We start from the raw sequence: 19965 nt of genomic DNA on the forward strand, positions 1-19965 counted from the left end.
CAACTACAATACATGGCGTGTGCACAAGTGGACCCACAGGTACTCACTCTTGCGAAGTTACAGCAGTCGCCATACCCTCTTGAAGTCACGTGTCATACCACTATGTGGCTCTCCATATGAAAAAAGCGAAATAAAAAATGCATTCCAGTTGCACTCTTCTATAAATTACATCATTATATCGTTTTACTGCTTGTGAGCATATTTTGTCAGAAAGGTCGACAACAGGTTACACATTATTTCAGCAGTCTTATGTATTTCCCATTCAGTAGTAGCGTGAGATGATTCGCAGTTATGTTTGTTAACTTTATCGCAGATGTGGAATGTTACCTCATCAGTAAACAATAAGTGACTCATAGGTGTTCTGTTTCAGCAGCTGCCATTGACTCGGTGCCAAAAAGTCCCTAAAATGTAGCTGATTGATCTATAGGCAGTGCGGAAAATCTTGCACAGCCCTTCACAGACTGGAATTATTCTATCTGACCTTATTCAGACACAAATTTCCAGTGTCTCCTTCTGTACATAGCACCTCCTCCCACAACTTCTAACTAACCACAAAAGTGGACTCCCTTTATCATTTAGTATGTATCAGGACTGATCAAACTGAATCAGATTTGCCTCCAAGGCAACTACTCCTCATCCCCACTCCCCCTAAACTGTCATTTTACAAAAAAGTATAGACTGAGCACTGCACTTTAAATTTAACTTACAGGTTCGCAATAAGATTTGAATGAAAAACAACTCGAACTAAAATTCCGTTAAGCACTGCTCAGTTATAAAATGAGTATATGCATACTTACTGGGAAGAAAGAAGCAAGGATATATCAGAAAGCCCAGATAATTGTAACAATTTTATTTACACACAATATAATTCACTGCTTTATAAAAATTTCTTTGGCTAGCAATGGTTCACAATGTAGTCAGTTGTATAAAATGTTCACAAATGTGCTCTTCATTGATTTACACAACATTAAAATTTATGTATCAAAAATAAATTACATATCTGTAAAAGCACAAAACATAGGACCGAAATTTATGTAATGTATAAACATAATGCAGTAGACAACAAAACAAACTGACTTGTTGTACAAGTAATAAATGGTAAAATTGGTTCTTATAAGCAATAAATAATGGAAATTCAAAGGCCAATAGTCACCTTCCCAGTGTCATTTAAGCTTGCTTACAGCCCTAGACATATACTACATCAGTCATCATCACATATGTTTTACATACACAATTCTATTTTTACATCATTTTGCAATCATATTTGGGATAAAAAATAACTAATATGAAGCAACATAATCAATGGATGTACCTTAACTCCAAAACTGTTACTTTGTGCTGAATGAAATCTTAAAAATAATATGTTTAGGTGAGGGCCTCAAAAAATAATGTTTATATTACAACATTATCGTTTTGTTTTGCAGGATGAGCAAGGAAGCAGTGACAAGGAAATGAGGCCAGCTTTTTTGTCGCAAAAAAAGAACATCATGCTTGGTAACATTAAAGAAGAAGTTTGAAGACTTCTGGCACTTGACTCCATTTCCCGGTTTATTTTGTCTGCAAAAACATTAATGGCCTTCCGGATGTTTTTGTGGGCAACAGCTCCTAGATGTACTGGAAGAGAGGAGAATAATTGTTGCAAAAATACTTGTAACTTAAGAAGTCAAATTATAAGGAAACAATGTTCACAAAATATTCTCTGTTATATGACTGCTATATGAACTTGATTTTATATCTAAACGCAGCAACAAAAATTGTGAAAAACAGGAGCAACCACCTAATATTGGGAAAAAGCAGAGATACAGTATATAGGAAATCATGAACAAGCCTCAAACTTCTCTTAAGAATGCTTTATATTGTAATTCCAAGGAAAATGTACATTTTGTTTTAGAAAAGTCTGCTGGAGGATGTGTGATAACTCTAAACTACAATTTTAAAATAACAATTTATAAAGGCTTCAAACAAATCATTTTTAAAGTTGTAGTTTAGAATTATCAAGACACTTTTCCAGTTTCTGACAGACTTTCCTATGACTGGACAGATGTATGAGGCATGTTCAGAAAGCAAGTGTATTAGATTTTCAAGTGTAAATAAAATAGAAAGAAACTTCCACATGGGAAAAATATATTAAAAACAAAGATTCCAAGACTTACCAAGCGGGAAAGCACCGGTAGACAGGCACAATAAAATAACACACAAACACACACACAAAATTTCTAGCTTTCGCAACCAGCGGTTGCTTCTTCAGGAAAGAGGGAAGGAGAGGGAAAGACGAAAGGATGTGGGTTTTAAAGGAGAGGGTAAGGAGTTATTCCAATCCCGGGAGCGGAAAGACTTACCTTAGGGGGAAAAAAGGATAGGTATATACTCACGGGCGCGCACGCGCACACACGCACACGCACACGCACATATATATCCATCCATACATATACAGACACAAGCAGACATATTTAAAGACCTTTAAATATGTCTGGTTGTGTCTGTATATGTATGGATGGATACGTGTGTCCCCCTATGGTAAGTCTTTCCACTCCCGGGATTGGAATGACTCTTTACCCTCTCCCTTAAAACCCACATCCTTTTGTCTTTCACTCACCTTCCCTCTTTCCTGAAGAAGCAACCATTGGCTGCAAAAGCTAGAAATTTTGTGTGTGTGTTATTTTATTGTGCCTGTCTACCGGAGCTTTCCCTCTTGGTAAGTTTTGGAATCTTTGTTTTTAATAGATTTTCAAGTGTATTTGAAAAAGAAATTACAGGATATTGTTGACACACTTGTGATTATTTTTACCATATACTTACCATCCTGTTCAATGGACGTGGTAAGCTGTGACACAAGCTTCCTTACTACCACCACTAAGAACTTTCCCACCAGCTCCTTCCCCCACTACAGAATCCCTTTCAGCACCTGCTCGTCTATTGAAAATTTAATTTTGTATCTCAGGCTATGTGAGGACATATGTCATCATGCAACAAGCACACACTTTCCATCAGCATTTCCCTCATTTTTGTTTTGAATGCTTTTTTTAAGGGTCTCAGTACTATTGTGCATGATGGTCTTCCAAGGCAAAGATTCCACCAAAATGATGCCCTTCTAGTCCCAGAAAACTGTGGCCATGATTTTTTTGTTCGATATAGTGGTTCTGAGTTTTTGACACATGGGGAATTGGTGTGAAGCTAACATTTCTAGTTATATGTGAAACTGTTAATACCACTTCCAAATACTGCAGGCTTGGTTAAACATGTGGATCTGAAAGAACACTCAGTTAATACCCTGGCACATACACCTACATACGTACTCTACAAGCAATCATATGGTGCATGGCGGAGAGTACTTTGTACTACTACCAGTCATTCCCTTGCCTATTTCACTCACAAACGTAACAAGGGAAATGACTGGCTACATGCCTCCATATGAGCCATAATCTCTCTTCTCTAGTTTTTTCAGTCCCTAAATGATATGGTCAATAATGTTTCATGAAAAGAATGTCATCCTCCCTCTATGGATTCCCATGTGAGTTCATGGAAATTTTCACAATACTCTCGTGTCAGTCAAACCTTCGGGTAACAAATATAGCACCATGGCTCTGAACTGCTTCAACTTCTCCCTTTAATCTGATCTGATGCTTACCTCAGACTCTTACTCAAGAATAAATTGCGTACGTGTTCTATGTGTCGTCTCCTTTATAGAAGACCTACACTTTTTTTGAATTCCCCAATAAACCAAAGTCAATCATTCGTCTTACCTACAACCTACATCATGTGCTTGTGCCATTTCATATGGCTATGCAACATTTCACCTAGATATTTAATCAGTTTGACTGTGTCAAGTGGCACACTACTAATATTGCATTCGAACATTACAAGACTGTTCTCGCTACTCATCTGGATTAGCTTAGATTTTTCTGTATTGAGAGCAAGATGCCATTCATCACACCAAAGAGGAACTACGATTCAGTCATTCTGTATCCTCCTCCAGCCACTCAGCAATGACACTTTTCCATACTTTATGGCATCTGCTCACCCTATCCATCAGATTGCTTATTTATACACAGAACAAGAGTGGTCCTAATATACTTCCGATATCAACACAGGAAAATGAAAGATCATATGAAATACGAGAGTTGTTCAGAACGTAATGCATCGCATTTTTTTCTGAGCTGAAAAAAATGATACAAATGTGAAATATTACATACGTATTATCTGAAGTCTCTCGAGCGAGCATGCCAAGTTTCCCTCACTTCCGACAGATAGCATAGCTGCAGGACAGTTTAAAAATGGCGTCTGTAGGTGAGTACATTACAAGCAATATCCCGTGATTAAATTTCTCACTGCAGCGATAGAAACTGTGGGAAACATTCATAAACACTTGTGCAAAGTCATGGAGCATTTGCTGTCGACAGAAGTACAGTTAGTTGCTGGGTACGGAGGGTGAGGTAATCAGAAGACGATTAGGCTGAGCTCCATGATTTGCAGTGGTCGGGGAGACCATCCATGGCCGTTACTCCTAACATGTTGCAGTGAGCCGATGTTGTCACTCACGGGGACAGATGCAGTATAACTCGACAGTTGGTGCTGCATTTGTCAATCAGCAAAGGAAGTGTGGATGCAATTATCTTGGATATTCAAACGTGTGTGCAAGATGGGTCCTATGTTGTCTAATTGTGTATCACAAATCACACAGAAAAAAATTGTCTTCATTTGTTGCAATGTTTTGAAGCTGTGGGGAAGGCCCTCTTGTCCCAAATTGTGACAGATGATGAAACCTGGGTTCACCACTTTGAGCCCGAAACAAAATGACAGAAGAAAAAATTCAAAACAACTGCTTCCACCGGTAATGCCATGATCACCATGTTCTGGGACTGTGAAGGTGTGATTTTCATTAATGTGATACTAAGAGATGGTACCATTAATTCATAAGCATATGTTAACATATTAACAAAACTCAAGATGTGCTTCTGGTAACTTCAGTGCCAACACGATAACGCTCAGTCCCACACAAGTCTGAGGACTGCTGAACATATTGCAAAACAGGGTTGGACAGTGTTACCCCATCCACTCTACAACCTCTACATTTCCACTTGTTTGGGCCATTGAAGTATGCCATTTGTGGAAGACATTTTGAGGATGAGGTGATGCACTGGCTCCATCACTGCGACAAGTTTTGGTACTGACAGGAGGAAGGCCATTGAACGGAACGGAGATTATGTAGCAAAATATGGTGTGGAAATAAAACACTATTCTTTTGTGTGTGTAATGACTTGTTATTTAAATGGCTTCCATCATTCTGCTTCCTTTTATAAATATTTACTGAATTTCAACTTTGACAATTGTTGTAGACAAGCATTTTCAGTAAACACTTTCCTTAGCAAGAAGCTTCCAAATTTCTTTCAGCTGGCAGATGATAGTCACTCATGTTTATTGGAAGTCCATAAAAAAACATTGCCACGGAGGCAGTAAAAAGAGGAAACTAAATATCTGTCAGACATTATTCAAATAGTATGGAAGCAAGGCAATGTAGCAAACACATATGGAAGATCTTATGAGTAGCTAGGTCAGGTTTAATTTCATGGTTGTTGAGAAGATTGCAAGTAGAGTTAACATTCAGATGTGGTACAGGAAGGTCAGTCACACACTTTACAGCTCACCCCAAGATCATTATATTACCAAAAGTAGAATTAGTCCTGGGTAGTGACTAGCCTATTACTTAAATTTAAATCTGAATGAACTAGCATGGGATTCCTAGACCATAGGAATAAAACTCTTAAGGCTTCCACTACCGATCACTACAAACTTCAGGAAGCTGCCTGATTAGCAATGGTCCACTATTAAAGCAGTATTGAACAACATTATCAACAGACTGAAGAGCAGCTGTTCATACTGTACTATTATGTGGGGACATCACACACTCCGTACACCACAATGCACAATCACTGCAAAAATACAATGAGCTGACAAAACTCATGGGATAGCAATATGCATATATACAGATGGCTTACACAAGGTATAAAAGAGCATGGAATTGGCAGAGCTGTCAATTTGTACTCATGTGTCATAGCAGAATTCAATGTGGGACTTATGATGAATGTGTTCATTAGGACAGTGCAGCAAAATTTGGCATTAATGGGCTAAAGCAGTAGATAACCGATGTGGTTTGTGTCTTTACTAACAGCACATCACTTACAGAGCCTCTCCTGCACTCATGACCACACCAGTTGTACACCATATGACTGGAAAACTGTGGCCTGGTCAGAAGAGTCCCAATTTCAGTTGGTAAGAGCTGATCGTAGGGCTAGAATGTGGTGCACATGCCACAAAGCTATGGACTCAAGTTGTCAACAAGGCATTGTGCAAGCTGGAAGTGGTTCCATCATAGTAAAGGGGTTAGTTTACATGGGATGGACTGGGCGCTCTGGTACAACTGAACTGTTCACTGGCTGAAAATGGTTATGCTCAGTACTTGGAGACTAATTGCAGCCATTCATGGTCTTCACATTCCCAAGCAATGATGTCATGTCACCGGGCCACAATTGTTCACAACTGATTTGAAGAACATCTGGATAATTCGAGTGAATGATCTGTCCATCCAAATCGGCCAACATGAATACCATCATACATTTATCAGATATAATTGAGAGGTCAGTTTGTGCACAAATTTCTGCTTTAGCAACCAGGAGGTATCCCACAACTTTTCTCACCTCAGTGTAGTATACTTACATTGATCAGCCAGAACATTATGACCAGCTACCTAATACTTGGTACGTACACTTTAGGCATGGATAAAACTGGCGACACATCATGGCATGGACGCAATGAGGTCTTGGTAGGTAGTTGGTAAAACACACACACACACACACACACACACACACACACACACACACACACACGTCACCTAATTCCGTAAAGTCCAGGGAGGGGTGACGAGCTTTGACGCCATGTTCGATCTCATCCCAAATGTGTTTGGGTTCAACTCTGCCAGTCCATCACACGCTGGGCCTTGTGCCAAGGACATCAGCTTGGTGATAAATGCCACTATCGTCGGGAAACATGATTGTCAAGAAGGGGAATACACCATCTGCAACCAGTGTACGATACTCCTTGGTGATCATGGTGCCTTACATGTGATCCACTGGACCTACGGATGCCCACATGAATGTTCTCCATAGCACAATGGAGCCACCGCCAGCTTGTCTCCATCATGCTGTACTGGTGTCAACGAGACGTTCCCCATGAAGATGATGGATTTGTGCCATTCCATTGACATTATGAAGCAGGTACTGAGATTCATCGGATCACGCAATGCTCTGCCACTGCATCAACGTGCTGCCAATATCATGGTCAGACTAAGATAGATTGCGCGTCTTCCCCATTCTACACATAACATAGTATCACCCTTTTCCTGTCAATTTTTTCTCTTGCAGGACAAATGTTTAATCATAATTGCACAAGTGATTTATATGGCTCAAAGACTCAATACGACTGCAATAAGGAAACAGATTATCTCTGGCTTGTGACATAAAAATTCTGTGGACTGAATGTGGAATTTCTGATTTAGAATTGCAGAGGGTAGGATTGCAGCGGAACTGTAATTGGTGATATTGTTGTAAGTTGCCATTTTGAATACGCTATGAAATTTCATTAATTGTGATAACATTTTATTTCATAAAAGAGGATGATGTCTCCTGAAATGTAGCTATGAAGATCATTTATGGAAAAATATAATTTCATGAATGGGCAATGGCGCATTTAACTTTTGGTTATTTTAATTTCTCCCTTGACTGTTGCTTGGAACATTATTTAGTGTGTCATAGCTTGTAGGGAACTTTGTATCTTGGGAAATCAGCAAAGCCTGCACCACGATCGCTTATGCTCTATTTTGAAAGATTAATTCTTGGACTATTATCAAAATTAATACACAACTTTGACACTGATTCCTAAGATACAGAGTGAGTATGTCATAACACCCAAGATGGCTTCCCCATGGCGTTGACTGTAGCTCTTGACTATTTTAAGAATTTTCTGAGTCAATGATAGCTGGAATTCTGGCAGAGCCACAGAAATTTTATTCCAAGTGTTGACATCAAGAGACAGGCAGAGTATGATTATGAACTGTATTTCTCTAACCGTTTTGTTTTATAGGCTTGAGAATTCAAAATAGGAAGTAAATTCAAACCTGAGAGTGTGGCAGATATTTGTGTTAAAACATTTGGGAAGCGACTTCTCTTTCCCAAAAGTTCCCATTCAATTACCTACATTTTTCAGTCATAATAATTTCACATCAATTTAATGGGAAAAGAAGTTAAATTGGTGATTGTTTAGGCCATGATTCTGTGTCTAATATTTGTGTGTATCTGTTTCATGACACAATGGAACAGGTACTGCCGCTACAACATTGGGTTCAAACTACGAAAGTCCGTCATATGCGAATTTCAGACCAGAGACTCAATGGAAGACAACATATTCAGGCAGGACCTCTAATCAATTATCTTTCTGCATCTTTCATGCCACCAACTTGGTTCCTGCAGTGAGTAGAAGTGGCCTGGACTCTTGTTGCTGTTCTATGTAAAGGATAGTTTTCATATTTTTGGTACCATTCTGTACACAAGCTTCTGTAGCGACAGTCTGTGAAGTGCTACTAGATTTTACTTGTGTGTGGAATAGTTACAATTTATTTCATGTGTTGATCAGAACTGTCAAGTTTATGGAACTGCAGTGCAGGATCTAGCTAGATCCTCAGCACCTGTGATTGGTGCCCTTACCAACTACGCAAAAGCTTAGTTTGCTGTCTGATAATGTGTCTCATATTGTGCAGGTGTAGTCAACCATGGCACAAGCATAGTCAAATATGGCACAATCGCTTTCAACTATGGCACGTGCGTTGTCTGGAATCCAGACACAGGTTGACTTAATTCCGCTGATCGTGCAAAAATCAAAACGAAATGCAAGAGATGATAGCTGATCTTGTCAGAAAGCGTGATGTAATGTCAAATGAGTTACAAGAATTGCGACAGGCTCATGAGAAATTTCTGATAAAGATTGAAAAGACATGTGATGCTGCAAATGAAATTGTGGATCAACAGAATCAAGTAGAAGAAACAGTTTCTAGCCTCAGCAAAACAGTGCAAAACATTTCCTCAGGACAGGAAGGTAAAATCAAAAGAAAATTTTGAGGTACATAAGCGTTACTTTTCGGAGTAGATCAAATGGGGAAAAGGCAAAGGAACAGCATTTGAATCAGGCGATAACAGATGGCGTAAAAGGTGCTATCTCAGCCTTATCCTCAGATGAATTGCCAGAAGAGAATTTCTGTAAGAAAAGATCAGAAGAGGTTAAGACTCAGGTAGGCTCCAATTTTGTGAAATAGAAGGAGCAAGCCAAGAAATCTATTAAGATGACCAAAGGAAAGCTACAAGAGTTTTGATGGCTGATGAACAGTTGTAGCAAGGTATATCAAGCTCCACAACAACAAACTTCATGTGACAAATCAAGTTACAGAAATAAAAATGTGTATTCGTCATAATACAGTCCCCCATTTAGTCCACAAGAAGCCACTATGGGCCATTACATGTTTCTACACCTAACATTGAAGAGAAAATGCTCCAGAATCGACAATTTCAGATATTTAATCCTGATAAGATGACTGTAAACCCTGTACAGCTCGTGCGAAGGTTCGAGGGAGCTTCACCTTGAAACTGAACTGATGCACAGAAGATAGGCTATGTATTGGGATATATTCAAGGAGAAAGTGCACAGTGTGCAACCAATGCATGCGAATCTTGTCGGATTTACGATGAGTTTGAACAGGTGTTCTTAGCAAATTACTAGTCACATGGAATTCAACAACGGTTGCGCCAAGAAGTACTTTACCCTCATTCTCATTCAAGCAAGTGATGTTAAGAAACTACTTAGAAAAATATTTTAATAAATGTCGCTACTGGGACGATCCACTACCACAACAGGATCTATTAAAAATATTAAAAGCTAGATGACCATTTAGTGTCAGAAGTCAGCTAGTTATTACATATAAACTCCCATAGGAAGTATTTTATTATATTTTTAAAAAAAATATATGTTAAAATTTTCACATGCATTACTTCAAGATCTAATAAAAGTGGTAATTTCTTTTATATAGGGGGCTGTGGATTGCTGTGTTATAAAGGTTAAATAACGTGTTTGTATTGGTAGCACTGTCAAAATCAGTATCTTATCGTTTCATAGTATAAACACGCATTGTATGTCAAAGTGCTAATGTTTTTGATGAATAGATTGGTAATCTCTCAAAAAGTAAAGTATGAAGCCGAAATGAAGTGTTTCAGGGTAATAGATTTCCGAATAAAAGGAAACACTGTGTTCAGCATGTGGCGTGTGAAGGTAGAGACAATGAAATACAGGCAAACTTATCAGTAGCTAGAAAAACACCAATCAGTGCTTTGAAGATTAAAATAAAATGTTGTGATGCACAATTTCCTCAAAACGAAAGTGATGTATATTGTAGGTCAGGTTATATTCTGATAAACTTACACATCCTAACAAGGGTGTTAAGTGAATGTGTGTGTTGTAAAATATGAGGGGGGCCAGTTAGTTCACATGAAGACAGTGAGGTATCAAATGGACTAGCCAGGAAACTTATCATTAATTGTGCCAGTTGTAAATATACTCATTCGTTTTGGAATTTTGATGAGAGTAAAGATAACTATTTTGAAGTAAACGTTAGATGGTTTTGTGGATTGAGAGCTATTTGCAAAGGACACACTGCAGCAGCAACAATGTGTGCCATGATGAATATGCCATGCCAATATTGTAAAATTGACGAGTACGCAGGATTTATTGGAGCTGCTGTGGAATCTGTTGCATGTGAGTCAATGAAAGGTGCTGCAAACGAAGCTGTTGAAATAAATGATGGTACGACCGACATACCAGTAGTAGCTTTTCATGGCACTTTGCAGAAGTGCGACTACAGTTCTAGAATTCTGTTGCTATGGTGGCGAGTGTGTATGCTGGAAAGGTAACAGATTTCCATATTTTAACCAAAAATTGTTATAAGTGTAAATCAGGGAATGAAGAAGGGCACATCTGTGACAGAAATTATGAAGGAACAAGTAGTGGTACAGAGGCCTCTGCAGCTATTGAAATTTTTAATCAACCTGTGAACAAAAGTTAAGTGTTTTACACTAAGTTCTTAGACGATGGAGACTATCAATCATAAACAGTGTAGTAGCCTCTCAGCCTTATGGTGAGAAGATTATCACAAAACTGGAATGTGTTGGTCATGTCCAGAAAAGGATGGGACCAGGTTGAGGAAGTTGAAACAAAGTTTGAGAGACAAGAAACTTTCTGATGGTGAAAGCATAGGAGGCAGGCTGACAGACAAAATGATTGATGAACTACAACAGTATTATGGGATGGCCATTAGAAACAATACTGACAATTTGTTGAAAATGAAGCAGGCAGTATGGGCTATGTTACCTTCTTCCACAGACTGTCAACTGATGAAAAACCAGTACACCACCTTTGCCCTCCTGGACCTGATTCATGGTGCAATTACTGCAATGCCCAGTACTCATATAGTTCATACAGCCATAAACATTCCATCCCTGCAACATTCGTGGATATCATAAAACCTATTTACAGAGACCTGGCAAATCCTGAATTACTGAAGAAGTGTCTGGCAAAATCCCGATGAGTCGTTCAATAATCTTATATGGACTCGCTTACCAAAAAATGTTTTTATTGGAATGAAGACACTAAAGTGGGGGGCAGGGGGGGGGGGGTCGTGATGCTGTTACTGCTTTTAATGATGGCAATATTGGTAGGGTGAAAGTGCTACAGCATATGGGAATCAATCCTGGACCAAACTGCATCAGAGAACTTGAATGGATGGACAAGGTTCCCATTGATAATACAGAGTATGCAGCACAATTGGCCACTAAGGAGTCCAGAAAGAAGAAAAGACTTGGAAAAAGATCAAGAGGACGATATAATACACTATGGTGTAGGGTGCTTCGGAGTGACTAAAAATAAAAAATTAAGTGCATATTAAGTGAGTTACACTCTTTTGAAACTTTAGAAGCCATTCCCGAAAATTCACATTTTCTGTTGCATTTTCGCCTAAATCTCAGAAACCACTTCGAGTAGAGTATTCAAATTTTCAGGGAGTAATAACATACATATCCTGAGTCTACTGAACCAAAAGAAGATTATAATGTTATATATAATTAAAATTATTTAGAATAACGTAAAAAATGGTACACAAAATTTTAACTGTGTAATTAAAAATTGTATTATCGAAAGCAGTGACTGAAATGGAATTATTGTAGTCCAGTAGAACCATAACATACAGTTTAATGTCCTGTAAAAGTTTCATGTAAATGTTACAGTGGTTCCTGAAATACAGGAAAGCCAAGTTACTACATTTAACATCGTCAGGATAAGGTGTTCCAGCTGCCCTTTATGTGTCAGACAAAAATTTGGAGGATTTTTTGTTTGTTAGATTCAACTGACTTCACTGTTGGAAGAACAACAGTGGAAATGGAAATGGTAGGGGCTTCCAACTGGCCAGAAAGAAATTTAACAGAGGCAATTGAAAGCACAATCCAGTCCAACCTAATGACCAACATCTGTCAACTAGTCCGTTTTGGAACAATAACTTTCTGCAACAGCAACAACAGAATGAGCTGCAGTCTCTATGCTGGGAAATTGGCATGTGTAGACACCAATAATTACAGAGGTAACAGATGATGCAAAAAGTGGCAGACGCGCGCCCAACAGACTGATTGTGACCACCTCGAGTCCCAGAGACGCGGTCAGGGATTCGAATAACGGTCATGACCAGCAACTGGAGATGCTATGGTACAACGATGAAACAGAATTATCACAAGAATTGTGAGAGGATCAGTATGACAAGGTTTGTCAATTGTGCAGTGTCGGAAATCACTGCCACCATCAAAGGAATTCCAGTCACTGTAACATTAGCCACGGCAGTTTCAGCTAATGTTATAATAAGCGCCCTGTTCCAAAAGCTATTGTGAAAAGCAAAAGTACCAATTTCACCAGTGATAACTGCAGAAATATTGGAGCCTTAAGCACCAGATCCACAAGTGTCAGGATGCAGACACAACTGAAATTGAAATTGGGAAATGCAGCAATTACATGCACAATCCTGGTTGTTGAAAAATTGATCTTTGATTATATCCTGCGCATTAGTATCATACAAGATATGGATGGAAGTGTCAACTTCTCAGTGGGGAAAGCAAAATTTTGTATTGCTGGTGCTTTAGTGGAGATTGACTTAATACGGAAGGAAGGAGTACATGAGCAGTACTGCCATGTGGCCCATATAAGCTTGATCATCACAAATAATAAAGACCGAAAAATGTTTTCACTGAACACAATGAAAGTATCTACATATTCAGATCAAGTACTCAAGAAATTAAAGGAACCTTTCCACTTCACTAATTCACAAAAGCAGCAATATCAAGCGTCCTATTACCTCATTTGGTTGATTTTGAAGACAAACCTGGAGTCACGAAAGCATGGTGGTGCATACAGTCATAGCTTTTATCCAGTTCTCTGGTGTCTTAAGAAACAAGAGGAATCTATGAAAACTTGTTCATGCCTCAACCAAATTCACTCCTGCTAAGTTGATGTTTAGAAGAAAGGAAAGAAATGAATGCATAGATAAAACTCCAAAGGCAGATGATACTGACATACCTAGGGAAAAGAAAATAAGACAAGCTCTGGTTAACCTCACTGAGAAGGCCAGGATCAGAATAAAGGATTATGACAGAAAGCTCAAATAGATGTGGACATTGAGGATTGGTACTGCTGCAAGCATATCTGCAATCCTCATTACTTTCCAAAAATAATGGGAATTAGCAATAATTATACACTGGACTGTTTATGGAAATGTTGTCTTCCGGGTCTGGTACAATGGCTAGAGCATTCCCCCTAGCTGATGCGGTTGCAAGCTGATGTATAAGGGCACACGCGAAACAGCTAGTGGCGTTGGTGTTATAGTATCATCCAAGTTTGACGGTAATATTTCTGAAGTGCAAAGATATGACGAGTGCCTGATGAATATTGTCTACATCACAGATGGCAGAAAAATTCTCTTTTTCAGTGCCTACGCTCCACAAACTGGCCAAACAACTTCTGTCAAGGACACCTTTTGGAGGATGCTTGATGCAAAGACTGCTGAAGTGCCCTCATAAGATTATATCATCATCACTGGTGATCTGAATGGGTACATGGAGTGCAGAAAGGAAGAACATATTGCTCATGGCCAGCATGGGTTCGGAGAAGAGAATTTGTCAGAACCTCATAATCTGGCAACTCCAAAAACATGGTTCAAAAAGTGTGACTCACATCTAATCTGTTCTTTGTTTATGAAAGTGCCACTCAGTGACGCTCTGGAGAACATCGGTTCCAGTCTCCTGCAAGACATCACAAAGCTCTTCCATGCATGTCTCACCACAAGCTATTTCACGTGGAATTGCAATTTCTACGAACAGCTGGAAGGCGTAGCCATGGGTAGTCCCCTTAGTCCAGTGGTGGCCAACTTCTTCATGGAGCATTTCGAAGCACAGGCACTGGACTCGGCGACTTGTAAACAAAAGGTGTGGTACAGGTACGTTGATGATACTTTCGCTGTGTGGAGCCACGGTGAAGAACCTTTGGTGACTTCCTAAGACAGCCTCCACACCAACATAAAATTTACCATGGAAGTAGAGAAAGACAATAAACCACCATTTCTAGATGTACTGGTCACAAGGGACTGCGAAAACCTGGGTCATCGCATGTACCAAAACTGACACACACGGACCGATACCTGCACAAACTAAGAAACCACCACCCGAGCCAGAAAGCAGGCACGATTCATATGCTCATAATGCGAGCAGGACGAATATGTGAGCCGTACCACCTCAAATGCAAAATGCAACATCTGGAAAGTGTTCTGAGGAGAAATGGGTGATCCACAAATTATATTAGAAGTGTAACAGAGTCAAACACTCGAAGTAAGAAATCAGGAAAAGAAATATCAGGTACGGCCTTTCTGCCATACATTCCTAGAGTGATGGACAGAATCGGCTGTATGTTGCACAAACACTGCGTAAAGACAATTTTCATACCGACAAGGAAGATCAAAGAATGTCTTAGATCGGCAGAGAATAAAAGGGACCCACTTACAATGTCGGGAATATACTGCTTACCGTGCACATGCAGAAAAGTTTATGTCGGTATGGCTCCACGATCAATCAACACCAGGATTAAAGAACATAAGCGACATTGCAGGTTGGAGCAGGTGGAGAAATCTGCCGTGGCAGAGCACGCACTGAGTGAGACCAACCATGTAATAAAATTCACAGACATGGAAGTTCTGGCTGTAGAGAAACACTATCAAATTCACTTGTTTAGAGAAGCCATAGAAATACACAAAAAGGGGAACAGCTTCAACAAGAAAGAGGAAAGCCTTAAGGTAAATGGATGCTGGCTTCCCGTTCTGCAGCGAACGACCGTTGCAGGTAGCAAGAGGAGAACCGCACTGGAAATGACTGCGGAGAAGCCCTCGGACGTTGGCGTGCCAGGTACATATAGTCTGCGGCCACAAGCTTGGCTCCAGTTCACCACCGGCAATGGAGGGTGAAGCTTTGACAATGCTAGCCACTCGTGCTGGCGAAACGTCAGTAAAATCATCAGATGAATGTTGGCCGAAGAACCCAAGACAGAAGCAAATTGGCAGTTTGTCAACAAGTGGCCATGAAAGCCTTAACAACTTTGTATACAAGCACACTGATCGCACAGGACCTGCAAGAATCAAATGGTGAAAGTTCAAGGATAAGGAAGCCGACATCATAGCCCGAATTATTTTGCCATCAGTTACCACAGTTGAAGAAAGCTGGGAGAAACTAAAAAGAGTCTGCTCACGAAGCTGCACATGCAATTCTTGGGACAACAAAGCCAGGATTACAGAGGATTGATCGAGATAACGTGGCTTTGGAATGACACACACACACACACACACACACACACACACACACACACACACACACACACACAGTTTGTATCATGAATTTCTCGCCAATAAAACACTGGAGCGATGGGATGCATACAGAACAGCCCAAAGAGATGCAAAATAGGCTATAGCAGCAAAATCCTCATGTTATGCTGATCTATACGCAAAACTTGACACTCGTGAAGGAGAGTGGGTCTTATATTGACTCGCTAAAGAACGACATCGCAATTCCGAAGATTTTCATTGGTTCTACTGAGTCGATGATGAGATCGGTAATCTACTAGTTGACTGGAAGAAGGCCAGAGAATGATGGCACAGCTACTTCAAGAAGATCTCAACAGAAGAGTTTCTCATCTCCCAATACCCACCAGCAATGTTGCTGAATGGCCCGAAATTGCAGTCAAAGAGGTCAAGAATGCTTTGAGGAAAATGAAGCCTGAGAAAGCCACTGGCCCAGATGATCTTCCAGCAGAATTATGGTGTTCCTATCATTGGAAGGCAGCCAAATGATAAATGGAAGTCTTCAAGAAGATCACTGACGAGGGACAGACACCAACTGATTGGCAACAGAACACCACCACACCTATCTTTAAGCAGGGAAATCCCACTGAGTGCACCAACTACCACCCAATTCGAGTTCTCTGCCACACCATGAAAAACTTTGAGCGTGTTCTGGACCAAAAGATCTGTGAGATCACACAGATTTCCAGAAACCAAGCTGGATTTGTGAAGAACTGTTGCACAACTGATGCGATTCATGCTGCAAGACTCTTAGTCCAGAAATATCATGAGAAAGCCAAGCTGCTGAACTCAGCATTCCTGGATCTCGAAAAGGCCTTTGATCGGGTGCCACAGTCTCATCTGGATAGCACTTCGACAGCAAGATGTGCCAGAGCAGATACTTTATCCACAGCCAAGAAGTTACGTCCATACAACCTCAGGACTATAGCAGGACTTTCCCGTCACAGTCAGTGTCTATCAAGGTTCTCAATTATCACCACTTCTGTTCATTCTCGTAATGGACACCGTGACAGCTAACCTGTACTGGCCATTATGCTGATGACGTGTTTTTGGCAGCAGAAAACAAGCTGGACATGCAGAGCCAAATTCAAGAATGGAGTGACCGGTTGGCCCAACACAGTTAGCTCCTCAATTTGAAGAAAACAGAGTACATGACATCAGACAGACATGAAATGGGAACTATCACGATTAATGGTGCAGATCTGACTCGTGTGAGTAAGTTTAAGTACCTTGGTTCCACGGTCACTGTTGACGGGCGACTCACCAAAGAGGTCAACACCAGAACTCAGGCAGCCTGGATGAAGTGGTGAACAACAACCAGAGTCACTTGCGACCGCAGGATGAAAGATAATTTAAAATAAAAAATCCATTGCACAATCATCCGACCAGTCACCTTGTACGATTGTGTGTGCTGGCTGACTACAGTTGAGACACCGCCAAGTGTAATGGAAACAAAGATGTGGTGGACAGTGGGCCTCACTTAGTTATATCACGTTTCCAATGACATCATTAGGAAACAGTTTGGTGTTGCACTGGTCCAAGACAAGGTGCGTGAGAGTGGTCTTCAATGGTTTGGGTATGTTTTATGGGCCGGTGATGACTACTGCCAAGGCGGGTTACATACTTGAAGTCGATGGCAGAAGACCCACAGGATGACCTAATCAACATTGGGCTGATACAATTCATGAAGACCTTAAATGCATGAACATCCACCCAGATGCAGCCTGTGATAGAGTGAAATGAAATGGAGACAATGGACCCAAGTAGCGGACCTCGCAAGCACGCGGGACAAACACTGAAGGAAAAGAATAAGAATAGTTATTCGTTCTCAGTAAATTAATTAAACTGCATAATATCTTAACTGATAGCAACCAAATGCAATTGGCAATTAAAATTTGTTGCTACCACAAGGGGCATTTGTAGTGTCAGCCTTTTTCTCTTGCAGGGCAAATGTTTGTGCATAACTGTGCAAGTGATTTATATGGCTCAAAGACACATTACAACTGCAATGACAAAGAGATTATCTCTGACTTGTGATATAAAAACTGTGGATAGAATGTGGAACATTATATTTACTATGGGCTTGCTTACTTACTTCTAATTTAGAATTGCAGTGTGTAGGATCGCAGCAGAACTTTAATTGGTGGTATTGTTGTAAGTTACCATTTTGAATACAGTATGAAATTTCATTAATTATGATAACATTTTATCTCATACAAGAGGATGATGTATCCTGAAATGTAGCTATGAAGATCATTTATGGAACGAACATAATTTCATTAAAGGAAAAGGTATGTTTAATTTTTTGTTGTTTTAACCTCTCCCTTGTCTACGGCTCAGAACATTTTTTGGAGTGTCATCACTCGTAGGGAACTTTGTATCCTGAGAAATTAGTAAAGTCCACACCACGGTCATTTATGCTCTATTTTGAGAGATTAATTTTTGACTTTTATCAAAATTAATATACAACTTGGACACTGATTCCCATGCTGCAGGGTGAGTATGTCATACCACCCAAGACAGCTTCGCCATGGCGTCAATTGTACCTCTTGACTACTTTAAGAATTTTCAGAGTTGACAATCTCTGGAATTCTAGTCTTGAGAATTCAAAATAGGAAGTAATTGTGGTAAAATATTGGGGAAGCAACTTCTCTTGTCCAAAAGTTTTTATTCAAGTAAGTAGTATTATTCAAACTTAATAATACAACAATAATATAAAAAGGAAAGTTGCTACTCACCATATAGCAGAGATGCTGAGTCACTGAAAGGCAGAGCAGAAAGACTGTCACAAATAAAGCTTTCGGCCCCTAAGGCCTTTGTCAAAAATAAGACACACACTGTGTGTGTGTGTGTGTGTGTGTGTGTGTGTGTGTGTGTGTGTGTGTGTGTGTGTGTGTGTCTCCACTGTCTATTTTTGATAAAGCCTGTATGGGTCAAAAGCTTTATTTGTGACAGTCTTTCTGTTGTGCCTATCTGTGACTACATCTTCGGTTAGTAGAAACTTTCCTTTTCATAACATTGTTGCATTCCATTCTGGATTTTCCACTGTTCAGTCGTAATAATTTCACTCCAATTTAATGAGGAAAATCAGTAAATTGGTTGTTTTTGGGAAGGAGACCAGACAGTGAGGTCATCGGTCTCATCGGATTAGGGAAGGATGGGGAAGGAAGTCGGCCGTGCCCTTTGAAAGGAACCATCTCGGCATTTGCCTGGAGCGATTTAGGGAAATCACAGAAAATCTAAATCAGGATGGCCGGATGCGGGATTGAACCATCGTCCTCCCGAATGCGAGTCCAAGTGTTTAACCACTGCGCCACCTCGCTCGGTGGAAAATCATTAAAACAGACAGCATGTTCAATGATACTACATGCATCATGCGTGTGTGTGACTAACAGTCAGTCCTCACCAGGTGTAGTTCATCGAGAATTTCAGGGTAAACACTAGACACACTCGTATTTCCACCGTCTTGAAAACACATTATTTTAAAGACGAGTGTGTGAAAGTGGAACTGTGTCTACTGCACCAAGATTGTGTGTGTGTGGAGGACTGGCATATATTGGGCAGCTGATGGGCATGAGCAGGTAGTTGCAGCACTCACCTCGGAAGTTACACACCCATCACTAGGAGCAAATGAGACGTATTCCATGGCGGTGTTACGTCAGTCATTATTGAGAACAGTTGAATGTTGTTAAAGAAAAGAAAATACATTTACTTATTCACTTACTTTCATGAGGTCCAGATGGTGGACTTGCTAGCTTTCTAGTTTGTATTTGTTATAAAGTATGTAAGAGTATCTGTCGGACCGGTAATTGTTGGGCTTACAAAAAATGAATCAGTTATATGGTGTCTTGTTTGAGGAAGTGAAAATACAGTGAGATTGGTTTAAAAGTCCTGAGTGTACGGAGTTATTTTAAAGAGTATAAAAAGTTCCTCCA

At 40.0% G+C, this 19965-nt stretch overlaps 2 protein-coding genes across 2 annotated transcripts in view; one reads left to right on the forward strand and one right to left on the reverse strand.

Annotated features, from left to right (window-relative positions):
* LOC126350781 (uncharacterized) overlaps window positions 1-1517 on the forward strand; it is a 42902-nt gene extending 41385 nt beyond the window's left edge. Inside the window, exon 4 of the mRNA XM_050002550.1 lies at window positions 1425-1517. Within this exon, the coding sequence (XP_049858507.1) occupies window positions 1425-1517 (93 nt within the window). The remainder of the gene's footprint in view (window positions 1-1424) is intronic.
* LOC126349411 (sphingomyelin phosphodiesterase 4) overlaps window positions 836-19965 on the reverse strand; it is a 169548-nt gene continuing 150418 nt past the window's right edge. The window contains exon 13 of the mRNA XM_050002427.1: window positions 836-1614. The gene's annotated coding sequence lies outside the window, so the exon portion shown is untranslated. The remainder of the gene's footprint in view (window positions 1615-19965) is intronic.

Source organism: Schistocerca gregaria, chromosome 1 (assembly GCF_023897955.1).
Source record: "Schistocerca gregaria isolate iqSchGreg1 chromosome 1, iqSchGreg1.2, whole genome shotgun sequence".
Lineage (NCBI taxonomy): Eukaryota > Metazoa > Arthropoda > Insecta > Orthoptera > Acrididae > Schistocerca > Schistocerca gregaria.